The sequence below is a fragment of the Onychostruthus taczanowskii genome, unplaced genomic scaffold, assembly GCF_017590055.1.
Source record: "Onychostruthus taczanowskii isolate IOZ18803 unplaced genomic scaffold, ASM1759005v1 scaffold167, whole genome shotgun sequence".
NCBI classification, from domain to species: domain Eukaryota; kingdom Metazoa; phylum Chordata; class Aves; order Passeriformes; family Passeridae; genus Onychostruthus; species Onychostruthus taczanowskii.
Genome location: NW_024498873.1, coordinates 731806 through 759692, shown reverse-complemented (window position 1 = coordinate 759692; position 27887 = coordinate 731806). Strand labels below are relative to the sequence as shown.

At 38.1% G+C, this 27887-nt stretch overlaps 1 protein-coding gene across 1 annotated transcript in view; it reads right to left on the bottom strand.

The window, feature by feature from the left end:
• Positions 1-27887, bottom strand: part of ROR2 (receptor tyrosine kinase like orphan receptor 2) — a 149763-nt gene that overhangs the window by 44015 nt on the left and 77861 nt on the right. The window contains exon 2 of the mRNA XM_041399637.1: positions 234-311. Coding sequence (XP_041255571.1) covers positions 234-311 — 78 coding nt within the window. The remainder of the gene's footprint in view (positions 1-233; positions 312-27887) is intronic.

The window sequence follows — 27887 nt, the reverse complement described above, 5'->3', positions numbered from 1 at the left end:
TCTAACCTCTCCATGTGGGGGGACTCATGCTTCAAAATTCATTTTTATAGACTCCTTTAACCTTGCTATCCCTGCTTGGAATGAGAAGTGCTAATTCATGAAAGGAAGGCTGCCTTCCTTACAGACTCATATAAATAGACAAATATAGGGAACATACTATAACAGGATTTTGCTGGTCCTTTCTGAAGAATGTTTATACTTAAGCAGAGTGATGAAATTACAATTAATTTTACCTTTAGGTGTTGGAATTGGTCTCTCAAGTCCATCCATATGACCTAAGGGGTCATTTGAATCTGGAATTTCCATTTCACCTACAAAGAAAAGAAGATTTTGTTGAATTGAGGTAGTGAGCTAATCTTTCTGTTAAACAGCATTAGAACAGTGAGTTCAGCACATTCTCTCAGTCCACATTCTGCCTCCAGAGTTGCACATGGGAAACACAGCACACAGGAAACACATATTGACAAGGTCAGGATTTATCCATTGCGGATTAGAAAATGCTACAATAACTACTCTGTGGATTACCTGGTGTTTGGCAAAATAGAAAGAAATAAAAACTACATTCCAGTTCTTAGTACATAAAGTCCACGCATTTTTACAAAGAATGAAAACATTTCTTGGAAGCAATGGCTTAACAAATTAAAAAGTACCTGAGCTTTACTGATAGCCTCAGTTACAAAATGACATAAACTTGCTTTTAAACTTACACTATAGTAATTCAGAATCCATCTCCAGAGGTCAGACTCATCATTAATACTGACTTTCTCATCCTACTCTCACAGCCTCATCCCTAAAAGGTATCTTTAAAAATGAAATTATAATAACTGTTTTCCAAGGATTTCAAAGTGAGAGGAAATGGACAGACATCTTCTGTATGCGCTCCTTTTTTTCTGTCAAATACATCAGTACAAGCTAGCACACTGCAGACAGTACTTTGAAGTTCCTTTGCATTTGCAAGTCTTGCAAAACTCCAACCATTATATATCACCTGTGTTCTCCCTTTTAAAAATATTAGGTAAGGAACAGAACTGAAGTTCTAACTCAGATAAAAGTATAGATGTGATTTAACTAAAATAACTTCTAAAATGAATTTTTAAAAATATTTTCTAATTTATATTCAGTCATCCAAATTCTTTACATCCCTAGCATATCAGAAAGATATGTAAATCTAAGGTCATCAAGATCTGAAGTGAAAGATCTGGATTCATTGTAGGTCTGTTAGGGGTGCTCATGGTATTGTTTTAGGTGAAATGAAGCTAGAGAAAAGACTCTCCTCCTTCCTGTTGTCCCCATTAGCCTTTCTTCAAACTACAACACCACTCTGAATGTAAGTAAAATATAAATAACCTTATCCCTACTTTTCACCATATTATGAAAGAAGAAAATAATTGAGACACTTTTTTGTTTGTTTGTTTATTCTTTCACCCATTGTTTGAGAAGAGATTCAGCTAACTTGCCTGTAACTTTATCAGGTAAAACACAGAAATCAGAGACATTGTCTACAGCAGGCTGGGTCTGAAAGTATTTCTTTCATCACAGTACTGTCACTTGTCACTACTTCATCTCTCCCTTTATTTCCCATTGCTCGAGGTTCTTTGCCTGGCAATAGTACAGATTCCACTTGATTTGTGTGCTCATTCTCAGACACCACAATTAGAGTGATGGTGAAGATGGTGTCATACCCCTGGTAACACAATCTTTCAATTTGGAACAGCTAAGGCTTGGGCAGACATCCTCCATCTTCTGCCACTCCCAGCACTGGCCAGTGGAAATCATAGATAATATTCACCTGCAGACTAGAAGGAGAAATGGAGATGGGTGACCAAGCTGGCTACTGCCAACCTTGCCATTGCAAATCCCAACATGGTGTGTCTTCATACCCCTGCAGGCATGGTATAGTTTTAGCTGTACAGAACTTTTGCTGATCTTTTTGATTCAGGGTGAAGTGGTGAATGCATGACAGGCATATTCTGTCAAATTTCAGCAGAGATACATCACATCTTGCTCTTACCAAGGGGCAGCAAGACAAGTTCACCTCTATCCCTTGCTCTTGCTTGAGCTTCTCTGTCTAACACAAGGGTTTAGAAGGCAGCAGCATTTACTGGCCACAAGGAAGACAAATCCAAGATGAGACAGCCAGAGCAGAAAGAAAAGTAGGAAAACTGGTCAGTTTTTTAGTCCACAACTACCTCTTCATATCTTATTCTGGTGATCATAATCACCAGTATTCACAGAGTAGAACATTACTGCAAAACTGTTCTTAAGGTTATTTGATTGTTTAACACTCAGCTATCCAGACTCCTGGTTGCCTGAGATCTGAGTGGCACTTTTGGTTTAATACCACATCTTCAACTTTAAAATAGCTGTTTCCATTTCTTCAGTAATCTCATGGACTCACAACAGAAAAAGACATTAGAAGTTCAGATTAATGAGCACAGAAATGTTTTCCTCTCTCATCTCTCCTCCCCAGGCCCATATCTCTTAATCTTTTAAGTTTTTCAGAACAAAGGTGGAAAGAAACAAAAGCATTTGCTGTTTTGAAAAAATTCCAATAATAGTTTTATGTGATTTACTCTTGTACTTGATAAGATTCTGTCTGGAAAAAACATCAGTCTTCATATGTGCTTGACCAGACAACAATTACAAACCATAGATGCCACCCATCATCAAAATCTCCAGAACTAAGCAAACTTAAAATAAAATCCTTTGCATTCTTTGCAAATCATAAATACAAATCAGATCTGTCACTTAAACTTGCTTTTATGAAAGAAACAGGTATAATTTCTATAAACTTTAAAATTCCACTTCAACCACATTTATCATGAATTCCAAGCTTTAATCCTAAAGTTTCTCTACCACAACTTCGAACACAAAGTTTATTATCAATTTGAAAGATTAAGTTTTTAACACTATAAAGACAACCAGAAAGTCACTATAACAAAATAAAATCTTTTATCTCTTGTACTAAACATAATTTAAATATTCTGAAGTTAAGAACTTAGAGCTGCGTACTCATCTTGAATATTATTTTCTTTTTATTATTTTCACTGCTTTCTGGTTTTGCACTAATAACACAGTAAGTTTTTCCTGCCAGAAGTGAATCCATGGTGTTTACCTCAACACCTAGCAATTTTTGGTTTTTTGGTTTTTTTCTTCCCAATTTTCCTCACTATAGTACACATGGACCCTGATCATGTCCCATCACCAACTCTCTGCAGTCTTATTCTTGTTTGAAGATGCCTACACAACTATGCTCCTGTCTACTCCTGATTTTTAACTCCTTTTACTCTCTTTGTTTAATCAGTATTTAGATAAGGGTATCTCATTTTGCTTTTTTCTTCCTGCTTCTGGTATCTTCTCCTAGAAGATTATTTACGTGCTGTTGCACTCCCTGAAGGGGAAAAAGTCCATGAAGTAATTTAAGGTGCCCAATTTTCTCTGTCAGTTTTCATCAGTAAACAACTAGTACTAGGAAAAACATAATTGTTCATTAAACTGGTGTTAGATGTCACAAAGATATCAGACAATCACATCATTTTTTATATCTATAACAAATGCAGCATTGTCATACAACACTAAGAAAAGAGGTAGACTTGCAAAACACAAAACTGGAAGAACAGCAGCAATCCATTATACAATTGTTATTAAAAACTGGTAAGAAAATAAATGCTGAATAATTGAACCTTATATATGGGTCTTACCAACTCACTCTGGCAGTAAGTATGCTCTCATTGTGTGCTGTTGAGGCTCTCTTACTTCAAAAAGGGTACAGAACAGTTGGAAGAGTTTCAGGGGAGTGAGAATATTTACTCATAAACCAGTTTTTGTACTGCTGCTAGGATTTGTTGCTCTGAGCAGGAGATGGCTGAATTCAATGACCGTAAAGCTGTATGGAGTCATGAGAGTCTACAGAGTGGATGGACTCTCTTGGTAAAAATGGCAGTGCTAGAAAAAATAGCAACAATCAACTTCAAAACAAAGATAAAACAAGGTAAAGTTTTCTCAGAGGAGATGTAATTAGACTGAGTGCGGAGTTCAGATGACCTACAGGTAAGACCGGACAAGATCAGAGAGACCTCTCTCACAGAAATCCTCTGTGGGCATATTGAAGTCCCTGAGTTAAAAATGGCTGGAGGCTGGGTAAATACCCAGCATAGAGTAGTGCTATGTACTTAGATATCTTCTTACACTTATTTCAGCATTACCTTTTTTGCTGCCATCAGAGCCAAGACACAGCACTGCACAGATCTCTCATCTGCTCCTGTGTGGTTATTCTCACACTTCTCACTAGTATATGTTCTCTCCACAGACATTAAGTGTATTACGCTTTATTTCTGAAGATGCACTTCTTTAATTTATGTTTGCAGTGGGAGTGCAAGGTAGAAGAGATCATGAGTGCCCTGTTCTCCTTCCACATTGCATGACCAGACAAGTCTTCAACACAAACAGAACTCAGCCTGAATGCCAATGGCCAGATGTCCCACTTGCCAGATACTAAGGAATATCTTTATAATCCTCTTTTCAGGGAACACACAATCAAGTAAAATGCAGATGCTATAAATAGTAACTCTTTTAAACTGCTCACACACACAAAAATGATTTCTTAACTTTTCAAGGCAGTAAAGCAAACCATTTCAACTTATGGAAAATCCCACTCCAAAAGAAAACTCATATTTAAAATAATATAATAATCTATATTTTTATGTAAGAAATGCATTCAATTCCTTTGACTTACATAGTGAACTGTAGTAAGGAAACAGGTGATAAAGAAAATTCTTTTCCTACTTGTATATAAATAGCAATCACTTATTTTTGATTTCGCTTCTGAAAATAGGAGGACGACTTCCTTACTGCCAAGATTCAACACAGGCAGGCCCACTGCTCCATTTTATGCGCCAATGACCAACAAAATACAGAAGCAAATATCCAGTGTTATTGGGGCAGGAAGGCTCTTTTAGACTTTTCAAAACTAAGTTGCCCAGCTGATCATAGTATCAACTCACAGGACACACACCACTCATCATAAAATAATTGATTTTTTTTTCCTCTGAAATGGTTATGACTTCACAAATCATTCACTACTTGAGCAGTAAGTGAAATAAACAGACTCCAAAATGCTCATGGCCATAAGCAGACATCAAAACAGCACATTAATCTTCATCAAAAAGGCAGTCTCAAGGAGGGGGTTACCATAATTGATACCAGGAACAAAACAAGGCCTCAGCCTCACACAGAAAGAGAAAAACAGTACTCAGGTATTTTCAAACAGAGTGGCCTGACTGATTTAGAGCAGTTAAGGGCTGGCTGATGCAATACCATGCAATGTTATTAACTGTCTTTCATTATTTGTAGAGCACAGATGAGATATTAAAATATGAGAAATCGCACTAACATTTCCTAGTATTTATTAAAAAGGGTAAAAAAAGGTGTGCCAGAGAATTATAGAGCTATCAGCTTAACTTCAATTCCTGGAAAAATAATGGACCTAAATTATTTTTAAGCAGAGAGATGAGTAGTAACTAAAATAGAAGCCAACATAACTTGGCTGACACTGATCAGAATCAGACGTAGTCAACAATCGCAAAGTACTGCAAACAAGGCAGACTTCACACACAAAAAGCAGTAATCTTCCCCATTTACTCAAAGCTAGTAAGTCCCTAGACTATTTTCTTCAATTTTCTGCATTCCATTTCAAGATAGATGAGCGTAAAAATAAAATACAATGACTAGCACTATGAAGATAATCTACAAAACGTGACTAAGAAAATCAAAAACATAATGATCACTAAGCCTGCTTGATCTGAAGAAGATTAGCTATGGACTGAAAACAAGTATTCTTCAAAGAGAATCTCAGTAGATGAAATTTTCTAGTGTGGCAGATTTGGCAACTATCTAATGCATATGATACTGCTCAGGTAACAGGACACTTCTTCTCCCAGATGAAACAGGACTTCTTAAGATCTTTTCCAATCTTATGATTCTATGAATGAACCATCCCTGTACCACTGTATTTTAAATCCCAAAGCTTACAAATAAATTCTTCAACACTAAAAATTGCACAGCCCTACAATTAGCAAAACTGCAGATTTTTCTTCTGACATTTCTTCCACTCATCAATAATCCTGTTTCTGTAGCTGAAACTATTTTCAGATTTAAACATCAATATGCAACTTTTGCTTCCTGTGGCTGTAACCTTTTACTTGAGTTCTAACTTTCTTCCAATAACACAAAGCTCCCAAACTCTCTCTCTTCAGCCTAATACCTTCTAATATTCTGTTCTTTTCTTTATAAAACTTTGTTGACCTTCTGTCAATTACTAGCCTCTGGAGCTCCCAAACAAAGGGCCCACTGTACCCTTTGATTCAGCTGCCAATCTGATTATTTTGGCTGGGGGAGGCAGGCTGCTTGGGTTGCTGAATCAGGGTCTTTCATTGAAATTTCTCTTTTCCAACATCTGCAGCCCCTGGCAACCAATTGCAGAGAGGGCTTGGCAGACTTGTAAAGGGTGGTGAATAGGCTACAAAAGATGCAGTTTGTAGCACAAAATCAGTGCACCCTTTTCATAGTGATGGCAGATTGGAACCTTCACAGCACACATTTCTTAACTGCTGCAGCTTCACATAAAATAAAGCTGAAGGTGGGGAAATAACCTTCACTTTCTCTTGCAGTTGCTCCACTGAGACAACGGTGAACTCTGCAAAACAGTCCCTTCTTAGCTGGTTATCAGGTCACAAAGCATACTGTTCATAGGTTAGCATGTTAACTAATTAAATGTGTGCTTTGGCCATCCAAAACTCTTCCACGTTACTTTCAGCTAAATTCATAGTAATAAAACATTCTCACCACGAGACTATTAGAAAGGGAGTAACGTCTTCTAAGCCTGCTCTAATATCAAAATAGCATTTTAAAAAGTATATTTAAAGTAAAAGCAACAGCAGCCTAAAAGTCATATAACCTTCACAAAGCTGGTATATAACACAGACAAGAAACCTTTTAAAAAGGCCTTGGTTGACTTATACAGAATACATTCCCACAATTCATAAGCATTCCCTGTTAAAGAAAACATCTTCTTTCATTAGCATGGGTTTTCCCCTCTATAAGTTTTTTTCTATTTTTCCTAATAGCTATGTTGAAATGTTTTCATTTCAGTAAGTATGAGGAAAAACATTATATTGCAAAGTGTGGGAAGTACGTTACAGGACAAAGGCAGACACAAGGTTTATGATCTGTAGCAATAAAAAAGAGTATCATTATTTGGATGGAAAACACAGCAATTTCAAATACAATTTTCAAAACCCATAGACATTAAATCACTTTTATTCTGCACAGTGAAGACTCATTTCTCAAGCACATGTTAAGAGAGATTCAAAATCTTGTATTTTTTCACTTAAAGGCATAAAGAAGGAATCTGCATATCACATTAATCTCTGCTGCTGTGAATGTTTGTTCACAGATTGATCCAAGACAGACTAGTAGTCTGTTTCAGAACACTTGTTAAGTGCACGACGAAAAAACCACTTCATAAATTTCACAATGTTCCTGCAGGATCTTCTTCATTTAATTAAGTAATCCTTATTAGCCTACCAATAAAACCACTCTAAAACACAGTAAAAAAGAGCAGTTGGTCATCAGCACAGAACTATAGAGAAGGACTAATTCTTGATTTTCACACAGAGCTGCAATGAACCCTCAAACCAGAAAAAAAGTATACTGAAGATGCAGTTTATCTTCTTAATCATCAGCCAGGCGCCTTAGCAAGTAAGATGAAGTCAGTGTGAGAAGAAAGAAATCAGAAAAGTCATTTAAAATATTATTAACAGAGATTCAAATGCAGACTTCAATGTATACCTTGATTTATTTCAACACCTCATACTGTTAAAGCATATTTTACATTAACCACACAGCTGCATTTTCAACTGCACTGGCAATCTTTATCCTTTCATTGCACAACTTTCATCATAGAGCTTAGCTATTAAATAAGTTAGATTCTTCCTCCTGCAGCTCCTATTTGCCACTTAAAATGAGAGTTCAGAAATGCTAGTGAGACAAACCAGAGATAAAGATTTGTTCTGATTTCAGCCACAGAAGGAGCCTCATTAACAGCTGTCAAAACATGACAGTGAAACAGACAGAACCCATGGAAAAGAAGATACTCATTTCAAGTCAATATTTTCAGTGTGCAGCTAAGTTATGAAGATGCACAGAACTTTAGATTACAAGTTATTTTATTAATTCACAGCCAAAACACTCTGATGAAGTTACAATAAATTCCAGGTCCTCTTATTTTATAATGTAAAGCGGAGAACATTTAACAGAATACAGCCTACATGATGAAGGAATATCCAAATCCTATTTTCAATTCTCAGCGCTTCCTGCAAAGTCCTGGCCAAGTCACCTTAGGCCAGATTAGTAAAGAATTTTATGCCAAAAGATGCAGACAGATGTCTACTAGGTTTTCAAAAGCATGTGGGCACCTGAATCTCATGTCTGCAGTAAATATCCCTTAATCTTTTGTACCTCAGTTGCCCAGAGGCTGAGAGGGGAAAAGGTTAGTTCCCTGATGTGGTTCCCAGTGCAGCTGCAGGAGTGTTTCAGTCAGCACAAAGAAAGGAGAAGCATGGAACCAAGAAACTAAGACAGAGAAAAGGAGGAAGCGAGTTTTTTTGAAAACTGTTGTGATTTACACCACTACATCTCACCACAGAATTTCAGACAAATCTGTGACAGAGGAATTCCACAGTCTCCCAGAACCCTAGTTTTGCAAGAAAAGCAAAACATAAAGCACTATTTGAAAACAAATTAAAATAATAAAACTGTTCTGAGAGTTTAATAAGTAAGAATTGACTCTATTATATTTACACTGAAAAACACCTGAGGTTTTTAAAGCCACAAATGGATTTCAATGTAATTTCTAATTTAGCAGAATCTACTAGTCTACAAACATAGCCTTTCTGTACACTTGTATGCTAAACACTCAGAGACAATATACCAGGGAGCATACAAAAGCTTGGAATCATAGGAAAAAAAAATCCCAAAAGTAATTATGGATTTCATAATGAGTGGTATTTGTTGCTAGTGCATTATGCTTTGGGGGGAAAAAAAAGAGGAAAGCAATTGTGGGTACATTCCAAAGCTCTTCACCACCTCAGTTGTAAAGTCACAGTTTAAACACAACCAGCAGAGGCTCTGAACACACCTTCAGTAGCTCAAAGAACACCAAGCAACATGATAATTATCCATGGCATTATTACATGATTGATTATTTTACTGCTTCTGGCTGTGAAAACAAAATAATCTCAACCAAAAGGTTGAAAATAATCATGATTTATGAGTATAACACTCCATCAACTGGGATAAACAATGATTTTCACAGTCCTCTTTTTTTCCTGAAAGAAAAAAAAAAGGAGTAGAACCCAAAAATGCCAGTCCTGTCTGCAGCCTTAGGCTGAAATATTTAACACTTCAGTTCAGGAAAACACCCCAAGTCAGAAAAACACTTGAAAATGGGCTTATTTCTAAACACCCTCTTAAATTCTTTCCTATATTTGAAACAAAGCAACAATAATAACCTCCCTCAGCCTTAGAGGCAAAATAAAAACAGCACAGATCACAATTGAGTGATCCTTCCTACAAACCTTCCTACAGGTTGTTTAGTTTCCATTCTGTAATTGTACTTCAAAAGCAGGAATTGCAGCATCAGTCTTTGATGGACTTAGATGTAACCTCCTAGCCACTCTCCTCTCTGGAAAATAGTGAGAGCAATTAGCCTGTTCATATTAATCAGAGCACTTTTCATATTATTTATGCTAAGTGTTATAAACATCTCCCTGACCAAAAGGATACCATGAAAATCAAAGAATAATTAATTCTCAAACACTAGGAGCTGACACTAATTTGAGAAACCAGGGCACCTAAGCATAACATTTGGGTTATCAATACTTTAAGAAACCAAGGCTGGCAAGTGGGCCAATGATAGGGCCTTATTCATCCTTCAATAAAATCATTACATAGATGGTCATGCTCTCTTCTACCACCAACTATCATAAATAGATGTCCATGGTCTTTCTATTACAAAGCATCAATAATTTTTAAAAGACCCAAATAGACAGAATACTATACTGGCTATCTGAAGCTTTACCTAATCACTTGGGATTCGTCTGCCCTAAGTCAGAGCAGAATGGCTAGAATTAACATCAAATACTGTGTTCAGAGAGAAGGAGCTGATCACAAGTAAAGTTTACTTCTTACTCTTGGTTTGGATCATGACCAGTAAAAAAAAAGTTAATTTTACCAGATTCAATTGTTAGAGAGGGCAAACTTCTCTTCTTCAGAAAATATTTTGGTTTTTAGATCAAGAGTTTAAAATTCACAATTTTCCACTGGAAGTTCTCTTCATAATGAGTAATTAGCTATGGTCTGTATACATAGAAAATATTAACTCCTCTCCCCCAATAAAAGTACAGCTCTGATGGCCACAGAGCAAGTATGGAGAGAGAACGTTGTGACATGCAGGTCACAAGAGAGCACTGCCAGCACTTCTGACCAGATCAAGTATTGCTGTGGCTGAACATTACTGTGTGCACACGTGCATGTGCATGTGGGAATATTTGCCTCTGTGACGAGAAAAGGGAAGCAAAAGATAATAAAGTGTGCCAGGGTGTAAAAGAAACTAACACCTGATCTATACTTTAGCCATTGAAAAATGCAAAACAGTTATTCTAATTGTAAGCTTTAAAATATGTTATTCATTTGTTTAGTAGGCTTTTCTACATTTCCCAGTATGGGGTTATTTATTTAAATAACACTACTAGTAAAGTTTAAGTAATACTTATATGTCTTCATTTGAGAGTAGATATCTAAACCACAGATTATTTCTGTTGACAGGTTTTGTCCAGTCCACATTGGAAATATCTTCTTCCTACTGCGTGTTTGTCTTTTTGGATTACAACTGAATGCATACAGTGAAGTCATAATACTTGTCTGCTCTGAAACAAACTCCCATTTCTCTTCCTGCTTTTGTTAAAACTACCTTTTCTTCCACAGAGGAATGAAAAAAGCTCAGATGCTAGGTGGACTTTGATATGGTTCCTGTTTGTTATTTAATCAACAGAGCTAAGCAACAGTCTTCTGGACAAAAAGAGATGGCATATTACTTGCTTATGTTCTTCTCAAGGAAAATAATAAAACAAGAGTGGAGCCCTGAGGTGAGAAAGAGTGTGTTCAGAATGCTTCCAGATGTGGATACACACTGTTGTCAGTGAGTGGACAGTGAAAAAACTCAATGATAACTTGGTCAGAGTCCCACAGGCAATAGCCAACATGGTCATAAGGATGCACAAGAACCCCTTTCTGCTGCGCCTGCTCGAAAGCAAAGCAAGGAACACCTTCATTAACCCTGCAGTGCAGACAGCCCAGGCATGTACCCATTAGCAAGCAAGCTCAAAGCACATAGCAGGTTCCACCCAACTCATCTATTTCCCTATACCAGGAAGGAATTTCCTGAGCTCCCACTATCATGCTCATGACCCAGTTTATTAACTGTAACTGGTCACAAGATCAGATTTAGTGATTGTACTAGTATTTTGCTTCAGCTGCAACATTCAAGGCTGCCATGCTGCCATTTTAATGTTCTGAAAGGAACACTTGAGTACAAGTGCAGTGCACTTTCAAAGTTTTATCTTCTCCATTAAAAAGCTCTGAATCTTACATCTCTAAACTCTTATTCTGCAACCTACAATGTCTGTCACCTTTTTGTTACTCTGACAGCAGGACTGACCTTGGTTTTTGTTCACCACACGGTCAGCCTTGCTTCTTTGTCATCAAAAATACTGTGGCTGTAAAACACATGTTTTCATGACATGCAAGTGAGAAGGAATTTTACATTCCAAGGTTAACTCATGGCCCAGTGTCGTAACCTCGAATTCATACCTACACATTGAACAAAACTTGTCAGAACGTCACATACAACCACAATGAAATTTCATTAGATATGTTTTCAGAAATGCACTCACTTGAAATGATAGCCTCTTATTTTGAATAAATGCAACAAAAATCTCACATGTATGATCACGCAGACATGATCATTGATGGGAGTGGAACAAGCTGTGTGGAAGCAGCAGCAGCTAGCACTGGAAAATTGGTTGGAACAACCCCTGAAGTACAAAGCACACAGAAGACAACAGCAACTGCATTCAGCTGCCAAATATGGTGGTCTTAATTCCTAGCACTTCTGATCCATAATGCCAATTCTAGTAAGAAGGAAAGCTGCTAGACGCAGAATATATCTGATTGCACAACAATCAAAGCAGCAATTATAACGGAGAGCAACATTAAGAAATGACATGATTTTAGATACTTGTAGGAATCTGAGAATTTGTTGATAATGAAACTTCAGTGAAAGCATCTCATTTTGTGCGATGTAAATGGAAGTAACATTTGCATAGCTGGCACTTACTGTACAATGTAAAGAAAGGAAACTGCTGAGCTTAACAGGCAACTTCTTAAGGGCAAATGCTCTTCTTTATTCTCAATACTGGATATTTTGTCAAATACTAAGTGGGTTTTCTCTGGTTTAAAAAAAAAAAAAAAAAAAAAAAGTAGCATCAAATATTTCCATCGTTCCTAGCACATTCAGGAAAAAACACTTTCCCTGTGCTCTGTGAATTTCCCAGGTCTGGCTGGTACAGAGCCCGTCAGATAATTATCACCTTGTTCTGCACTCCTGTGCAGGCTGTGATCTGTGGTATTTGGCACAGCAGCAGATTCAGAGAGGGAACTGCCACAGAAGGAGAGGACAGCATTTTGAGCTCACCATGGACAACTGAGGGGCTCAGTCAAGACTGGGAGAAGCCAAGCTGTAGGAGAGACAGTGGCATGCCCAGTCAAGCAGGATGGAATAGAGAAACTCACAACAGTACAAGACAGCTGGCTGGCAGGATGACTTGAGACAGTGTGCATTTCTTGTCATTCATCTGACCATTTTGCTGCCCACACAAGTCAGAATTCATACAAGGTGCACAGTTGTTTCCTATCAAAAGTAGAAGACTTCCTGAAATGAAATAAGACCAGTCACCTGAGTTTAGCCTGGCAAAGGGTCAAAGCAATGGAAATAGTTATCTAATAGTTGCCTCGGGGGCTCTGCTTCATTTGTGGTAAATAACCTTTACATGACAAAAGACTACCATAAAAATTAGCAACCACTAGCTATCTTTGCTAGCAGACAGAGAGATGCCATCATTTAAGTGGTCAGAGTGATCTGTCATGTTACCTAATAGAAGGAAACTTTATTACTTGTGCATCAGTTTAATGAAAACAAAGCTTTTTCTTCTCTAGTATTATCAGGCATTTTCTCAGCACTTACCTCTTAAAAATGTTTTGATATTTACAGGATTTTTTTATTTTGTGAACATATACTTTCTCTTCCTCGCTCTGTGATTTGTGAGAATATACATCTTCCTACAAAAAATTCTACTACAAATAAAATTTTAAGTCTTGGTGGTGTACCTGCATTAGGTAGCAGTTACTGTGTTAACTAATTCTATGGAAGGTTATTTTTTCCTGGAATATATGCATGTTCTCATGCTTTGGGAAAACATTTAGAAAATTTGTTCACAGCAGCAATTGAGATGCTAACCACAACCTGCCCATTAGCTGTGTGGTGTGGCACTGAAGAAAAGCATCTTTGAAAAGTCTGGAGTGGTTATTTGCATGTGCTGCACTTTCTCTTGGTAGATATGAAATTAAGAATACAGAGCAAAAAATCTCCTGCAGATCCTTTACTGTGTCCACTACCTACTGCCTTCCAGACTTTCTACAAAGCAGCCAACTTGAAAGAGACTGGGTGATTTACAGTCCAGCTCCATGAATGTAGATAAGATCTGGTCAAAGATCTAAAACAAAACAAAGAACTCTGTATTACTCTTGGAATGGATTCTCAAATATTTAAAACTACTGTGACCCAGAAAGCCAAACGATTGATATATTACCCTCGACCTTGTCATTCTTGGCTAGTCTGTTTTTCTCTGCTCTGTCTCTGTATTCTGCTGTGTATATATTAATCTGAAATATCTAACCTCTCTCATTTGATAAAGTAAGCACTGTAGACATAATTGGTTATTAAGTGTTCTGCCCAGTTACTTGGCTTTCTACAAGTATCTCCTGACTATGCAATACAGCAGAGACATTTTGTTAGCATCACAAGAAGAAGTCAGAAGAAAATTATAATTTCAGAAGAAAAATATAATTAGAAAAGCCTACAGCAATTCCTTGCAGGATAATGAAAGCAATACCTAAAACATATTCTCAGAGTATTTCTTTTCATTTTGTATGTTGATTCAATGAAATTATAAATTATTTATATTTTCTCTTACTCTGAAAAAATGTACAGTGAGTTAATTTATTCATCAAAAAATAAAATTATCTATATATTTATAAATATAACTATCTTGAATACTAGTAAATGCTAGTCAAACTGAAGGAAATCTTATTTATAACACAAGGTAAATTAACTCCATTTCTCCTTGTGTTTGCCTCTCTAACACAGTGGTAAACTTGAACATGTAAACTTAACATGGCAACCTAAATATAATGAATGGAAAAAAAACCCCATGCATATAGAAGAAATAAAATGGACTGCATTACATATCTGTTTCTCCCATTTTTCTCTTATTCTTCATGAAAATAAGTACACAACAAAACACCAACCTTCCCTGAAAAACTTGTGAAAGAATCTAAACTTCACAGCTCATGCAGAAATTAGAAAATAAGTCAGAACTGCGTATCTGGCCCTGCAATTCTTGCATGTTTACAACTGCTAATAGGAGTTTGAGAAAAGAACAGTAACAGATGAAGTCCTTAATTGGCATGAAACGCTTCTCTGGGTTTCCTGGAAAAGGTCTACAAAATGGTAAAAGTAAGATTAAGTTACAATTATGAAGAAGGACATTCACAGACTGTAAAATTCAGCTTTTAAGAACACATATCCTGGCCACAGCACTGTCACTCAACTTTTGGTAGTCACAGAAGGACTGAATTAATTTACCATAATCCACTTTCCCACCCACCAATTACCATGAGACAAAGGCTACCACAAACTTTCAAGCATTTGGCTTGGCAGGAGCTTGTGAAATTACTTCATATACAAAAGAAGTAGGATACAGGCAGTATTATGTTACCGTAACAAGGCTTCTAAGCAGATTTTAAGTGACCTTATTGGCCCAAGTCATAAAATGGTAATCCTTAGTGGACTTAAAATTCATGGAGAAATTTGACATAAGCAACAGCCTCTCACTGCTGTAGTTAGTAAAAAAAGGCTATAGCACATTCTGACTTATTGCATTCTAATGCCTTTCAATTTATTTTTTAAAAGAGATTTCTAAGAATGTTATTCTTAGAAACTCAAATAGAACTTCAGTTGAATAGCAACAAGCAAACCAATAACCAAATAGTTTCATACACACTTTGCTTTCCAAATAATGAACACAGCACTCAACACTAACCTCAAAGTGCTAGCATATCAGCTGCAATCATAGCATCAGTCAGATCACCATAAGGTTCAACTATGTCACTTCACTGCAAGTGCATCTAATGAGGTGTATTCAGCAAAATTGTTTATTACAAGTATTATTAAAATATCTTTAGCTTTCCCACATTCCAGTGACTAAATTTTCAAAAATAAATGCTTAGGGGCAGTAATGCTTAACACAGAACAATAAAGTAAGGTGGAGCCTTTGTATTCCAGCATAGGAAGAAATGTCTCTCACTGAAGAGACAGATGTGAAGAGGGTGAAGAGATTCTGTGACTGGTGTCACCACCAAAATGTTGCAGCTTTTGATTTCAGTGAAATATCTCAAAAAAATTAAAGGGGTGCTTCTCTATGAAGCTGACATGGCCAACTACCCTGCTGAAGTGTCTCTACACCAATGCATGAAGCATGAGCAGCAAACAGGATGAGTTAGAAGTCACTGTGGTGCTCAAAAGCTCTCACCTATTTGCCATCACTGCAACTTGGTGGGACAAATGCCATGTGTGGCTCCTGAGCGCAGCTACCAATGGCTACAGGCTGTTCAGATGGGACAGGAGAGGAAGGAGGGCTGGAGGGCTTTCTCTCAACTTCAGGAGGTAGATTGAGTGTGAAGAGACATCTCAGAAGAACAGTCATGAGCAGGCTGGAAGCCCTGAAGGTAAGCATCAGAGTCTGAGGCAACAAAAGGAAACTCGTGGATAGCGTCTACTACAGGCTGTGTGATCCAGGGCATTTTGTGGGTGAAGCCTTCTTTTTCAGGTTACGGAAAACATTATGCTCGAAACTCTTGTTCTGCAAGGAGAATTCAGCCACCCTAACATTCACTGGGAAAGTAGCAAAGCAAGCTTTAGGCAATTCAGGAGCCTCCTGGATAACTACTGGAGCCAGGTAATAAAAAGCCCTGCCACAGGGGGTGTAATACTGGACCCACTAGTCACCAGCATGAGCAAACTAAGTGGGGACATAAGACTGAAGACAGCCTGGGCTGCAGTGATCATGCACTGGTGGAGTTTGCAGACCCGAGAGATGTGGCAAAGATCAGACAAAAAATAAAGATAGGACCCTGAACTTAGAGAAAGCAAACTTCCATCTTTTCACGGAGATAGTCAGTAGGACCCCTGAGGAATTGCTGTTAGGAGCAAGGGAGCAGAAGAGAGCTGACAGATCTTTAAGAATGTCTTCCATAGAGTGCAAGACCTCTCAATGCTCAGATGTAGGAAATCAAGTCAGGAAGGCAAGAGACCAGCATGGCTGAGTAGGGGACCAACTGCTGGTCAAACTAAAGGGCAGGAAGTGAATGCACAGGCAGTGGAAGTATGGGCAGGGATCTGGGGATGAGCTGTCCAGTTGCATAAAGATGGAGTCAGGATGACCAAGGCAAAGCTGGAGCTGAACTTAGCAAGGTACGCAAAGAATAAAAAGAAGGGTCTCTGCAAGCCTGTGAGCCTGAAAAGGAAGGCCAGAGAAAGCAAATTCCCCCTGCTCCCCCCCAACCCTGGTAAGCAAGGCTGACAAACTGGTAACAATGGAGGAAGAGAAGGCTAAGTAACTTAACAAATTTTTTGCCTCAGTTTTCACTGGCAACATTTCTTCCCCCAACTCTTGAGATCATAGTACACAAGACAAACACTGGGGGACTAAATGTTCCTCCCACTGTACGAGATCAGCTTTGTGACCGCCTATGACCAGCCTGCTTTAATTCTGTACTTTCAGTAACACAGCACAGCACCTTGGTAGTTTACAATTGCTTTGTATGATCATTTTCAGATTAACCAACAGTAAAGGCTGTAGCCAGGTGAGGATCAGCCTCTTCTCCAAGACAAGGTACAACAGAACAAGACAACACAGCTTCAAGCTGCATGAGGGGAGCTTGAAGCTGGACATCAGGAAGAAATTCTGCACTTTCTGGGGTTTGTCAAACTATTGGAATGTGTTTTTCAGGGAGGTGGTTGAGTCTATATCCCTGGAGGTGTTCATGAAATGACTGGACGTAGCACTTGACAAGGTGGTGCTCAGTCGTGGGTTAGACTTGATTTTGAAGGTCTTTTCCAAGTTTAATGACTCTATAATTCTTTCTATAGACATCTGTGTTTCTGTAAATATTATGGACAAGAGCCATAAAAAATGGACCATTCTCTGTCTATTTACAAAATTCCCAGGGGTAAGGATACTTTTCACCTTGGTAGGCTCATGGTCAGTCAGTCCTCTCTCCCTTTCTGTCCAGCTTTCCCACTTTTCCTCCCCCTCTTTCTCCCTTTTTCCTCACACCCAAGGAAAGTTCTTGATTTTTCTCACGTTTTCACTTCACCAGTTTAAGCAAAAGGAATTGCATTAGCCATAGAGAAAAATATTTATATTTACTGATATAGAAAGTTTTATTCTTACTATAATCAATAAAATTCTAAGGTGTGGTTAAGCCATTTTCCACTGGGCTTCCCTTGGGCAACAGGTATGTATGTGATTATTTTAGGGTAGAGGATAGAACTCGCCTGCATCCTTTTATGACATTAGATATGGGGTCTTAAAGACTCAGATCCAAAGGTCTTACATCCCTCAATTTTCAAAGCATAAGAAAAAACAAACCTGTTATATTGTGATTTAATTAGATGCATAGGTCTGACTCAACTGGTTTTTAGAACTAATTTTAACATTACCGTGCCACAAAATGAATTTCAAATAGTATTTTTTTCCTCTCCTATTTTATCCAGGGAAAAGATGTTTATGACCAGACTTTCTCTAAAATGTTGGCTTGTTACTAATTAAGAAGTAGAACATTGGGCTCTGTTTACACTACTGCAAAGGCATTTTGTGGAATTTCTTCTGCCAGATGTTGTCCTATTCAAAATTTGTACACAGCAAAAGAAACGTAACAGTCAAGTCCTGCCTTTTGGCAAAATGACAAAATAGACATACATTAAATGTCAGCTTTCTAGAGTTTACATCACTCACACCCTTCAGTCTACAAGGACCTACAAATTACAGCTGTCGAAGTTTTTGCATAACCTAAACTTTCAGCTCTAGAGAACCCTTACTTGTCTACATTTATTTATATTCTTGGTAATGGAGTGGTTCATTATTTATACTAGCTGTTTAAACAGTAACTGGGTTGTTTTAGGAATTGTGCATTTGTGCAGAGATGGGCTGTGCATTTTATGTGTCTGAAGGAAATCAAGATTCCTTGACAAAGAAAGCAGAACTAAAATTGTGCAATCATAAAAGTAAAACATTTTTCCATAAAATCTTTTGCAACAGTTTTTGCAAGGAAAGAATGTATTTCTCACATCTACTAGTCATGTTTTTTGACTGCTAGGATTTAACATTTTTAAATCTATAAACAGACACTGCTACATTTTCAAGTCTCCTTTCATTTTTAGAAATGTGTAACTTTGCTCATGTATAAACAGCTCTGAAGACATGTTATGGAAGAGTTATTACCTACACACTAAACAATCTCCTAACTGAACTTAAAACTGAGACTGGTGCTCTGCAGACCTTCAAAATTAGAACGGGTGAACCTTTTCAAATAGGGAGCCTTTTGATCTTGATGATTCAAGAGTCCACAGAAGTAGAAACTCTTACATCTCTTATGTCCAACATTTTCAATGCATGTTTCCTTCCAAAATTGACAGCATCAAGAGAATTGTTCACTATTTGTAAGCAATTGGAAACCTGAACAATGTGTGAATGAAAGATAGTATTACTTTGCAAAGACAGCATTAACATAGGTAGGAATAACCTGCATGTGCATAAATATGTACACAGTAAATATTAATTCAGAGTTTTTTTCTTTGCAGTCCCACTCCTCCAGCATCTTTTAAGCATGCACATTTTAAGACATATTCAACAACTTAGAAATTTGAGTAATTTTCTGAAAACTAGCTCAAAAAATTAATAACACAGCATTCTGGATTCCACATTTTAGACCTTACATGCACTTAACAAGAAGTTAAGGGTTTCACGACAAAACACCGGTAGTGACCACGTACCTCACACAAAGGTGAGTGTTTATGACCATGGTGAGATGGGATTTCCATTTCCTTTAATAAGCCAAGACATCAGACTCGCACTCTTAACTCACGCAAACACAGAACCTGCCCCTGAGACAATACGTCTGTTTCTGTGGAAGCGCAGGAAAGTAGGTGTGGAGAAGAGGGCAGGAGGGGAGATGGGGACGGGGTCCTGTGTAACCAAACTAAGACAGAGATGGCTGAGCTGATCTTTGGGCCACAAAGAAGAGAAAGAAAGTACAACTGTGAAGTTTTGGATTGGGAGTTGATGGTGGCACCCCTGGGTAGCACTGCATGCATTTCTGCTGCAGAGGCTGACACCGTCAATAGCTCTGATCAGTGCAACATACTCCAATTTGCTCTCTCTGGAACAATGGCTCTTAAAGGCACAAAGCACAGTATATTTTTCAGAGCTGCTTGGGTTTTGAGTTTGGTGGGATGGCAGATGTGTGTTGCCTCAGCTTCCCTGTCAAAACATTTAGTACTGGCAAAGACAGTAAAGCCACAAGCCAACTATACCAGAAATCATCTGTAGTATTTAAAGGCATCTTATTTATTCACTTGCTTCTTCATGAAGTCAACAGACACATATCAAACCCACAACACGTGAAGGCAAAGTTAAAACTCTGCCTTTCCCCGCTGAGAGGTAGAATGTGGTTTTTAGCCAAAGGATCACAAACCAGGTAAGTCTGATGGGATAGCAGAGCTTGGTTGCTGAGTGACGAAGAACATATATGCCAGCTGTACAGTCCACATCTGGCTGAGCAACTACACTCCTTGTCCAGCAGCATGTACTGCAACTTCACTCTGGCAAACCAAACAGAGCAAAGGGCAGTAAGTCCATATGGAGATGAGTTAAAAGACAGGCAGGATGGAGGGACTGCAGGACTCGAGAAGAACAGGTTAGATGTAGTGACACAGGGGAACAAGGGAAAAAGTTCCATCAGGGAAAAACAGGAAGCCAGCTGATAAACAGACTTCTAAGCAGAACACCTATTCACATGCCTAGTATAACATAAGCTCCTTTAACCATACCACCTGAATCTCCATTTCTCACATATCAGATACGTGAAGGCTGAAAGTAACCCAAGCCTTGGAAAGCATTTTAGAAAATACATGAAACCACGGGTTAAAGGGAAAAATAAACTGTGGCATTTGAAATATAATCTGGAGTCACAGATAGATCTTTGAAATAGATAAGAAAGCTCTTGATGGGTAACACATAGAAAATCAAGTGCACAACTTCTTTGTGCAAAGACATTCATAATTTGAAGTGTACATTGTTTAATTTTTAAGTGCAGGCTGAAAAGATTGAATCTGCATAAACACTAACATTGAGATGGTTTCTAGAATACACTAATAGCCTAATTTACAGATGAGAATGAGAGATGTTCAGATAAAATACTTTTTAACTCTGAAAACAATTAAAGGTTGAATGGCTAATCCGCTTCCTGGAGCTTTTCAATTTCTTAATATCTGTGAAAAGCTACTAACTGAAACTCATTTGTTGCAGCTGCAAAGTGCCATTAAGCGCCAGACTGAGTCATGTCATTAACTCCTGTTTCTGAAGGAACAGCTTGCTAATTCTATAAAGTCATTCAACCTCCTGGTAGCACATGTGAGGAAACATAAGCCAACCCAGAGCTTTCCCAGCCACTCTTTCTGAGAACAGTCTGGCAGTAACAGAACGAGAATCAGGGAATGGAGAAACCACATATGGCTTTTATCTGATCTCTCAGCCTTTGTCATAAGGAAATGTAATCTGCACATAGAAGAAACCACACTCTAGTCAAAATGCTTGTTTATGTGTCTGCCTCACTTTTGAGCAGGGTTTTAGCTGTAATCTACAAGTTCATGAGACCTACACAAGCCAGTTGGTTCAGAATCAGAATAATGGAACTTATGCTGCTATAAAGGCCGAAAACATTGTTTTGGATAAAACAGCCAGGTAGACACAACTGTTAATTGTCTTGCTTATACCACATAACCAAAATGCAAGGAGAGACCAAGGAAGACAAAAGGATTTCAAGGAAGCAGAAACTTTAAATGGCTTTAATCCTTAGCAGCCTATACTCACCTCTTAACATAGAGGAAAGATTTGTGACTGATGTAAGAAACAGGTATTTACTCTTTTTAAATCAACCAGCCCAGATCTATAAAGCTACAAATGCTGGTTTATGTGTGAAAAGAACTACAAACCTTCACTATCCATTATAATAACCTTGCACTCCAGTTATTTTCTTTTGAAAAACAACTTTATAATAAGAAAACAGTATATTTTAAACTCATAGCAGCATGCCTCAAAGCATCTTCTTTCATTAGTACAGTTTGTCATTTTACAAAAACATATACTAAAGCTATTCTACCACAAAGCTAGAATGTAGGCCTTGAAACAGAACAATCATCATTTAAGAAAAAATATGTACATTTCCATTCCAAATGAGGCACTAAATCAGCCAAAGCTTGTTTCTGATGGACTAGTGATAAATTATAGGATTTTCAGTAATCTTCCAATAAACAAAGTGAACACTGTTCTTCATGCAGAAACTTCTGGTTAAATCACACATGACATAGATCTGATATTCTTGCTGGAAAATATGACATTGTCTTGATTGTCAGACAGCCTTCTAGAAACACTCAATTTTCCAGTTTGCCTCTATGTAAGCACAGAGTTTAAAAGAAAAATTATGTGATAGAAGTCATAAAAATACAAAGACCCTACCATGCAATGTAGATCTTGAAAGAGCTTTCTATACTCTGGATCAAAGGAGAAAAATACTTTCATAAATATACTGTGAAGGAAGAAAGAAAGATTATATGAAGCTGGAATTATTTTACAGAAGAAAACAAAGCCTGTCATCCTGTTCTAACAGGTTGTAAAGATGCCTAACACTAAAACTGGCGTCTCACCTGTAAGAAGAGTTCTTCATGGTATCTGGAGTGAGAGCTGCCTTGCAATAGTAAGCTCCCTAAATGTTTGGCAGGGAAACAGTACCACCTGCAGTATATGGCAAAGCTTGTTTATTTGTGTACAAGGCCAAGATCACATACTCTTTGATGAAACATGTCTATTTTAAACACGTATCTGGAGCAAAACATGGTGTATTTAGTTCTCCGTGCTTTTAAGTGAAAGTTTGCCATGGAAGGAGTCATTCACAAAATAATCTCAACTAGAACATTTATTTTATCTTTTATACAAAACAATTCTCTTGTATAAATGGCACTTTGACAGAATAAAACTACATTCTGCCCCACACCTGTCTGCTTTCAAAGTGATGAGCAGAATTATGTTTACTGAAGCAGAAAAACTCTATCATTCCTTTCTATTAAATTTATTTCCTACAAAATGGCACTTTCTCAGATCTCTGAGGGGTCTGGGCAGGTAGATTTTTTTTTTTAAACAGCTGTTTTTCAGATCTTCAGATTTAAAAACATTTTGTTTTCAAACACCCTATTTCTACCCAAAATATTTTATCCTATGCAAAGCAGTAACATAGTAAAACCAATTAATTTATGCTACAAAAATATTCAGTAGTATTTAATAGTTCAAGAAAAAAAGAACTCTGAAGAAACAGAAGCCAAAGACAAAGGAACTGGAGCTAGCATAAGCTGAAATGCTAAAACAGCTTTTGACAGAAACAGACTATTCTACAGGTGCATTGTGCGTTTTTGCTTCATTCCAAATTTCAGCTACTTCATTGAAAGCTGAAAAACCAACAGGGATTTTGAAAGCCAGGAAACCTTATTTTTCTCTTACAATCCATGAATAAAAATGAGGTGAGCGGCTGAGATCCAGATTTAAAATCTCAAAGTCCATGGTAACGAGAAACAATCACTTCAATTCACTACTACAGATAAAACTGTATTTACTAAGTCAATATGTTTCAAATTAAAAATGTATTTCAGGAAGTAATTTTCTCTTCCATATGAATGTTAAAGAGATTTTATTTTACTGTGTTTTTTTTTCCAATCCTTGTTTTATACACAAATAGCACAACCATGGATAATAAATGCTTATACAAACATTGTTTAAATCTTGGGAAATGAGCAAACATAATAAATGTATATTAAACCACACTATTGATGAAGCGCCTTGCCCCATCAGAAAAAAAGGGATACTAGTATCATACTCACAAACTTTAAACAATTTTAATTACCAAAGATAACAAATATTACCTAACAAAAACCAACCAAAACAAAATTAAAAGAAGATTGAAAGTAACAGTTTTCCAGCCTTACAATATCAGTTATAGTCAGAGGCACTTATATTAAATTTTTTCCACCCTGTTTTTCATTACCTAGAACCTGGAGGAAAAGGGAATGCATTACACTGCTTGGAAACTGAAAGGCACAAGATGTCCTTTTCTTCTTTTAATAAAATATGGCAGCATGGAGCTGACAGTGCAATTTGGAAGTTGGCACCACCCTCCCCATTATCTCAGCTTGAAAAAAAAAATCAAAAGAGCTTATTTCTGGTTTAAGACAAATTTGTTCCCTTTCTCGTGGTATAGAGAAGTATATTTACATTTCATCTTTCAACAGCAAGGCGTGGTGTACAGGCAGGACGATAGAGGGATTTCCCCAAAACTGAAATACATCAGAAAAAGTAACAAGAAAGGCATCAGCCTATACCTACTCCATCTGAGGCCACAGAATTCACTTGCTTTAAAGCCCTGGGGTAGAAGCATAATAACTGCTTTGATATAAAACCACTCCTCCATAACTACACAGGTTGGATAGTGAAAAGACTTCGCCAAGTTGCTTTCAATTACGTCATTTACTGTTAGGAATTCATCTTCTCTTTCCCTAAGAGAAATGAGGAGGGAATTTAAAGGGTTGATTTAGGCAGCAATCAAGTTGTCCAGATGAAGTCAGAACACTTCAAATTGATGGTATGGACCAGGTGCCTAGCTGGCACTTGGATTCAAAGAGTTTGACATTAATTAATGTTAGAAAACATTTTAGGAGAACTATTTAATGTAAAATAATGGCAGAAGCTAATGTTTTCCCTTTTTTTGTACAAACATCTAACAAACTGCTATGGCTGCGTTTACAGCAGAAGCAGAACTAGCTTAGCCACCTTTGTAATTACCTAAAAACCCGTATCACTGGCTCAGTTAATTTGATGCACACCTGATCCCAGTCTGAAGGTCTATATTTTAACCAGGAAGTTACATCACTTAAGTAAAATGTAAATTGCTTAAGAATGGAAATAGCATGTTGTGATACAAAGTAGGTGTTTTTGATCAAAACCACAGTATGAAGATAAAGGTACTAGCTTTTTCCCAGCTACTTTGTCAGTTCAATCAAGCTTCCCCCACCAAAATTCACTTTTGTGTTAATACTGATTGGTATAAAATCCGAACATATTATTCTGTTGTACTGTTTATTGGCACTTACTTAACAAGAGGTTTGACTGTGATAGCATGTAATATCTATTATACAGTTTATATATAGTTCCACCAGTTTCACTGAAAATTTTCAGTATCTTCTTAAGATAAAGTTATTTCTATTCAAATGAAGAAAGTCCATACAGACCGGCACCTGGTAAGGCAGAATAAAAAACACCAAAGCTTTTACTGCAGTTACTCTCTAGATATGTTGTTGAGCCATAAATATAGATATATATCATATATGATTACTTGTTACAATCATATTTTAATAAATTTTAAGAATTCTAAGTTATCAGGGAGAAGCAAACAACTTATAAAGCCTAATTTTCTCACAAACCAGAATGAGCTACCTGAAAGGTATGAAGCTGATCCTGTTTGGCTATGCTGATATAATTAGCTTCAGTTGCCTGAGCTCTGATACCATATTAGGTAGTAAAAAAGTTACATAATGGATAAGAGTGTACTGTTATAAAGACATTTGTAGCCCCAACCTCCTCAGGTACCAGTGGCCCTGCAGATATTCTGGTGGCTAGTGGGTAGCCACCTCTGTCTTCCAGCTATTTGCTCAGAGGATCAGCAAAAGAGGAAACTGAGGACACATGAAACTGTACCAAAGATAAATGCAGTATGACAGCAGTAAAAGTTCTTATTTTTTTGGCTTTCTAAGCTTTTCCTCTCTGCACCACCATGAGACCCAAGTACATACTAAAATCACAGAAAAACAATAACCACAGAATAGTCCGAGTTGGAAGGGACCTACAGGGATCACTGAGTTCAGCTCTTAAGTCAATGACTCATACACGGATTGAGTCTGCGACCTTGACACAGTTAGCACCATGCTCTAATGAATTAAACTGATCTCAAAGGAGTCTGGCTGCTCCCAGCAACAGGCATTTTGCAGACACAGCACAATATCAGGCATTAACCTCGATTAGGGCAGGAGATGGCTCAGCACTAGAACTGGCATTTTGGGGCAGAGGATGCAGGAACAAAAGAGCTTAGCAAAGCCCTGAGTGATGCTCTCTGTGAACTCTGCCTGTTTACCTTTTCCCCTGCTCCCAAGATTGCTTTCCAGTCATAATCATCTTTCCCTTCATCTTCCTTTGCAGAGACCTATGCATTGGCCTTCCTCAGACTCAAGGCTGAGCAAGTGAAACCTCTAAGCCAGGAAACTCTGGCTAACTAAAGTTCATGCTGCAGTAACTTTAGATAACACAGGAACCTCACTCTCCCATTCACCTGCAGTATCATGCAAGGTGGCTACCTGCACCTTGGGGTTCCAGAGGCTGACAGTAACATATTGCAGTGAGTTGGGCACCTACTCAGCTTGCTAGGGAAGAGGTTTGTCCAGTCTTTCCTGGGAAAACTGTTATGGTCACTGCACTGAGAAGTGGTGGCACATCATCTGACCAAAAACTATATGACTGAATATGGCTACATCTGTTGCAGCCAGATGTAAGGGAGAACTTTTCCCAGCTGCCTTACCAGCTCTCTTTTCTGGTACCCAGAGACACATCATTTTTCTCCAGTATCCAGCACAGAACAATAACAACAGAACAATAACAACAGCCTTCTGTTGGACTGAAAAAAGGAGATGAGGAGCTGAAGTGTCTGGGAACACGGATCCTGCAACAGCCGAAAGCTGTTTGGGATGGGAAGGTTAAAGTCATCTCCAACTGGGTACAAATGAAATAAGCCCCACACACTAAGTTCAGAAATACAGCTATGTTTGTTAAACACAAATCAGAAGTGATAGCAGTGTTTGCTTAATCCCAGAACCTATGTAGTTCAAATACATACAGCTAAAGCCAGGTTATTGTGGTTACATGGCCTGCGTTTGAGGCAGTATGCATTCTTCCACCATCTTCACATAAAAAAAATCACACCACACTTGAGCTGAAATATAAATGTCTGTGATACATTCAACCAACTAATGTTTTTATTAATATGGGGTTTTTTTAAATGTGGTACTTTATTGTAGTGACCACTGCCCATGACTTGACATATGGACAGGGTCCACAATGATGTCACACTGGTCTAACAGTCAGTGAAGCATCATACTTCAATTTTCAGTGTTTTGCCAAGCCGGATTTCTGTTCGACCTCCGCCGAACGTAAGTCCTTTTTCCCTTTCCCTTCTTTCTTTGCCCTGTCTTTTTAACTTTTCTGACCGCTTTGCTTGGTCCTTTTCTTACTGCGCAGGCCTTTGCCGGCATAGTCCGGCGGCAGGGCTCGGTGGGAGGTCCCCCTTTTTTGCTTTTACTTTCGCGTTTTCTCTGGGCAGCGGGTGGATTGAATTGCCACCTTTTTATAACTTAAACATGGGTGCGTGTTTTTCGGCGACTCAAAAGAGACTTTACCTCCAAGTTGCGGGTATCCTTGTTAGTGGGGGGGTTGAAAAGTTTAAGAAGTGGGAAATTAAAAAACTTACAGCATGGCTGCTTTCCCAGTTCCCTGAAGTATCCCCAGACCAAATTAACGATTACCGATTTTGGACCCAAGTTTGCTCTAAATTAGATGAATTAGGCCGATCAGGGGATTCTTCACTTTCAAAAGTCACATTTTGGTGTGCACAAATTCAAAAAATTTTAAAATCTCGTGTGGAACTGAGGAGGCAGCCATCCCAGACCAGTTTGAACCCCAGTTTGCCCTGTTCTTCCCATACTACCCCTTCTCCCTCTCCCTCTCTCCCGAAAACTGGGATTTTGAGGGGAGCAGACCGCAACAGCACCGCGCAGGGTTTTTACCATCTCCCTGGCTCTCCTCAAAAATCCCAAACCCCCCGCCTGAGGAGTTCTGGCCAAACTCCTTGGGACTCTCCCCGTTCCCCTTTTTCCCCGGTTCATAAGTCCCCAGTTTTCAAACGTTCCGTTAAATTTAATCTCCCGTCCTCTGACTTTCCCCAAGATGGCTCCCGTGGAGCCCAAAATGGCGGAGACCGCATGGCACGTCCCGCCAAAACCC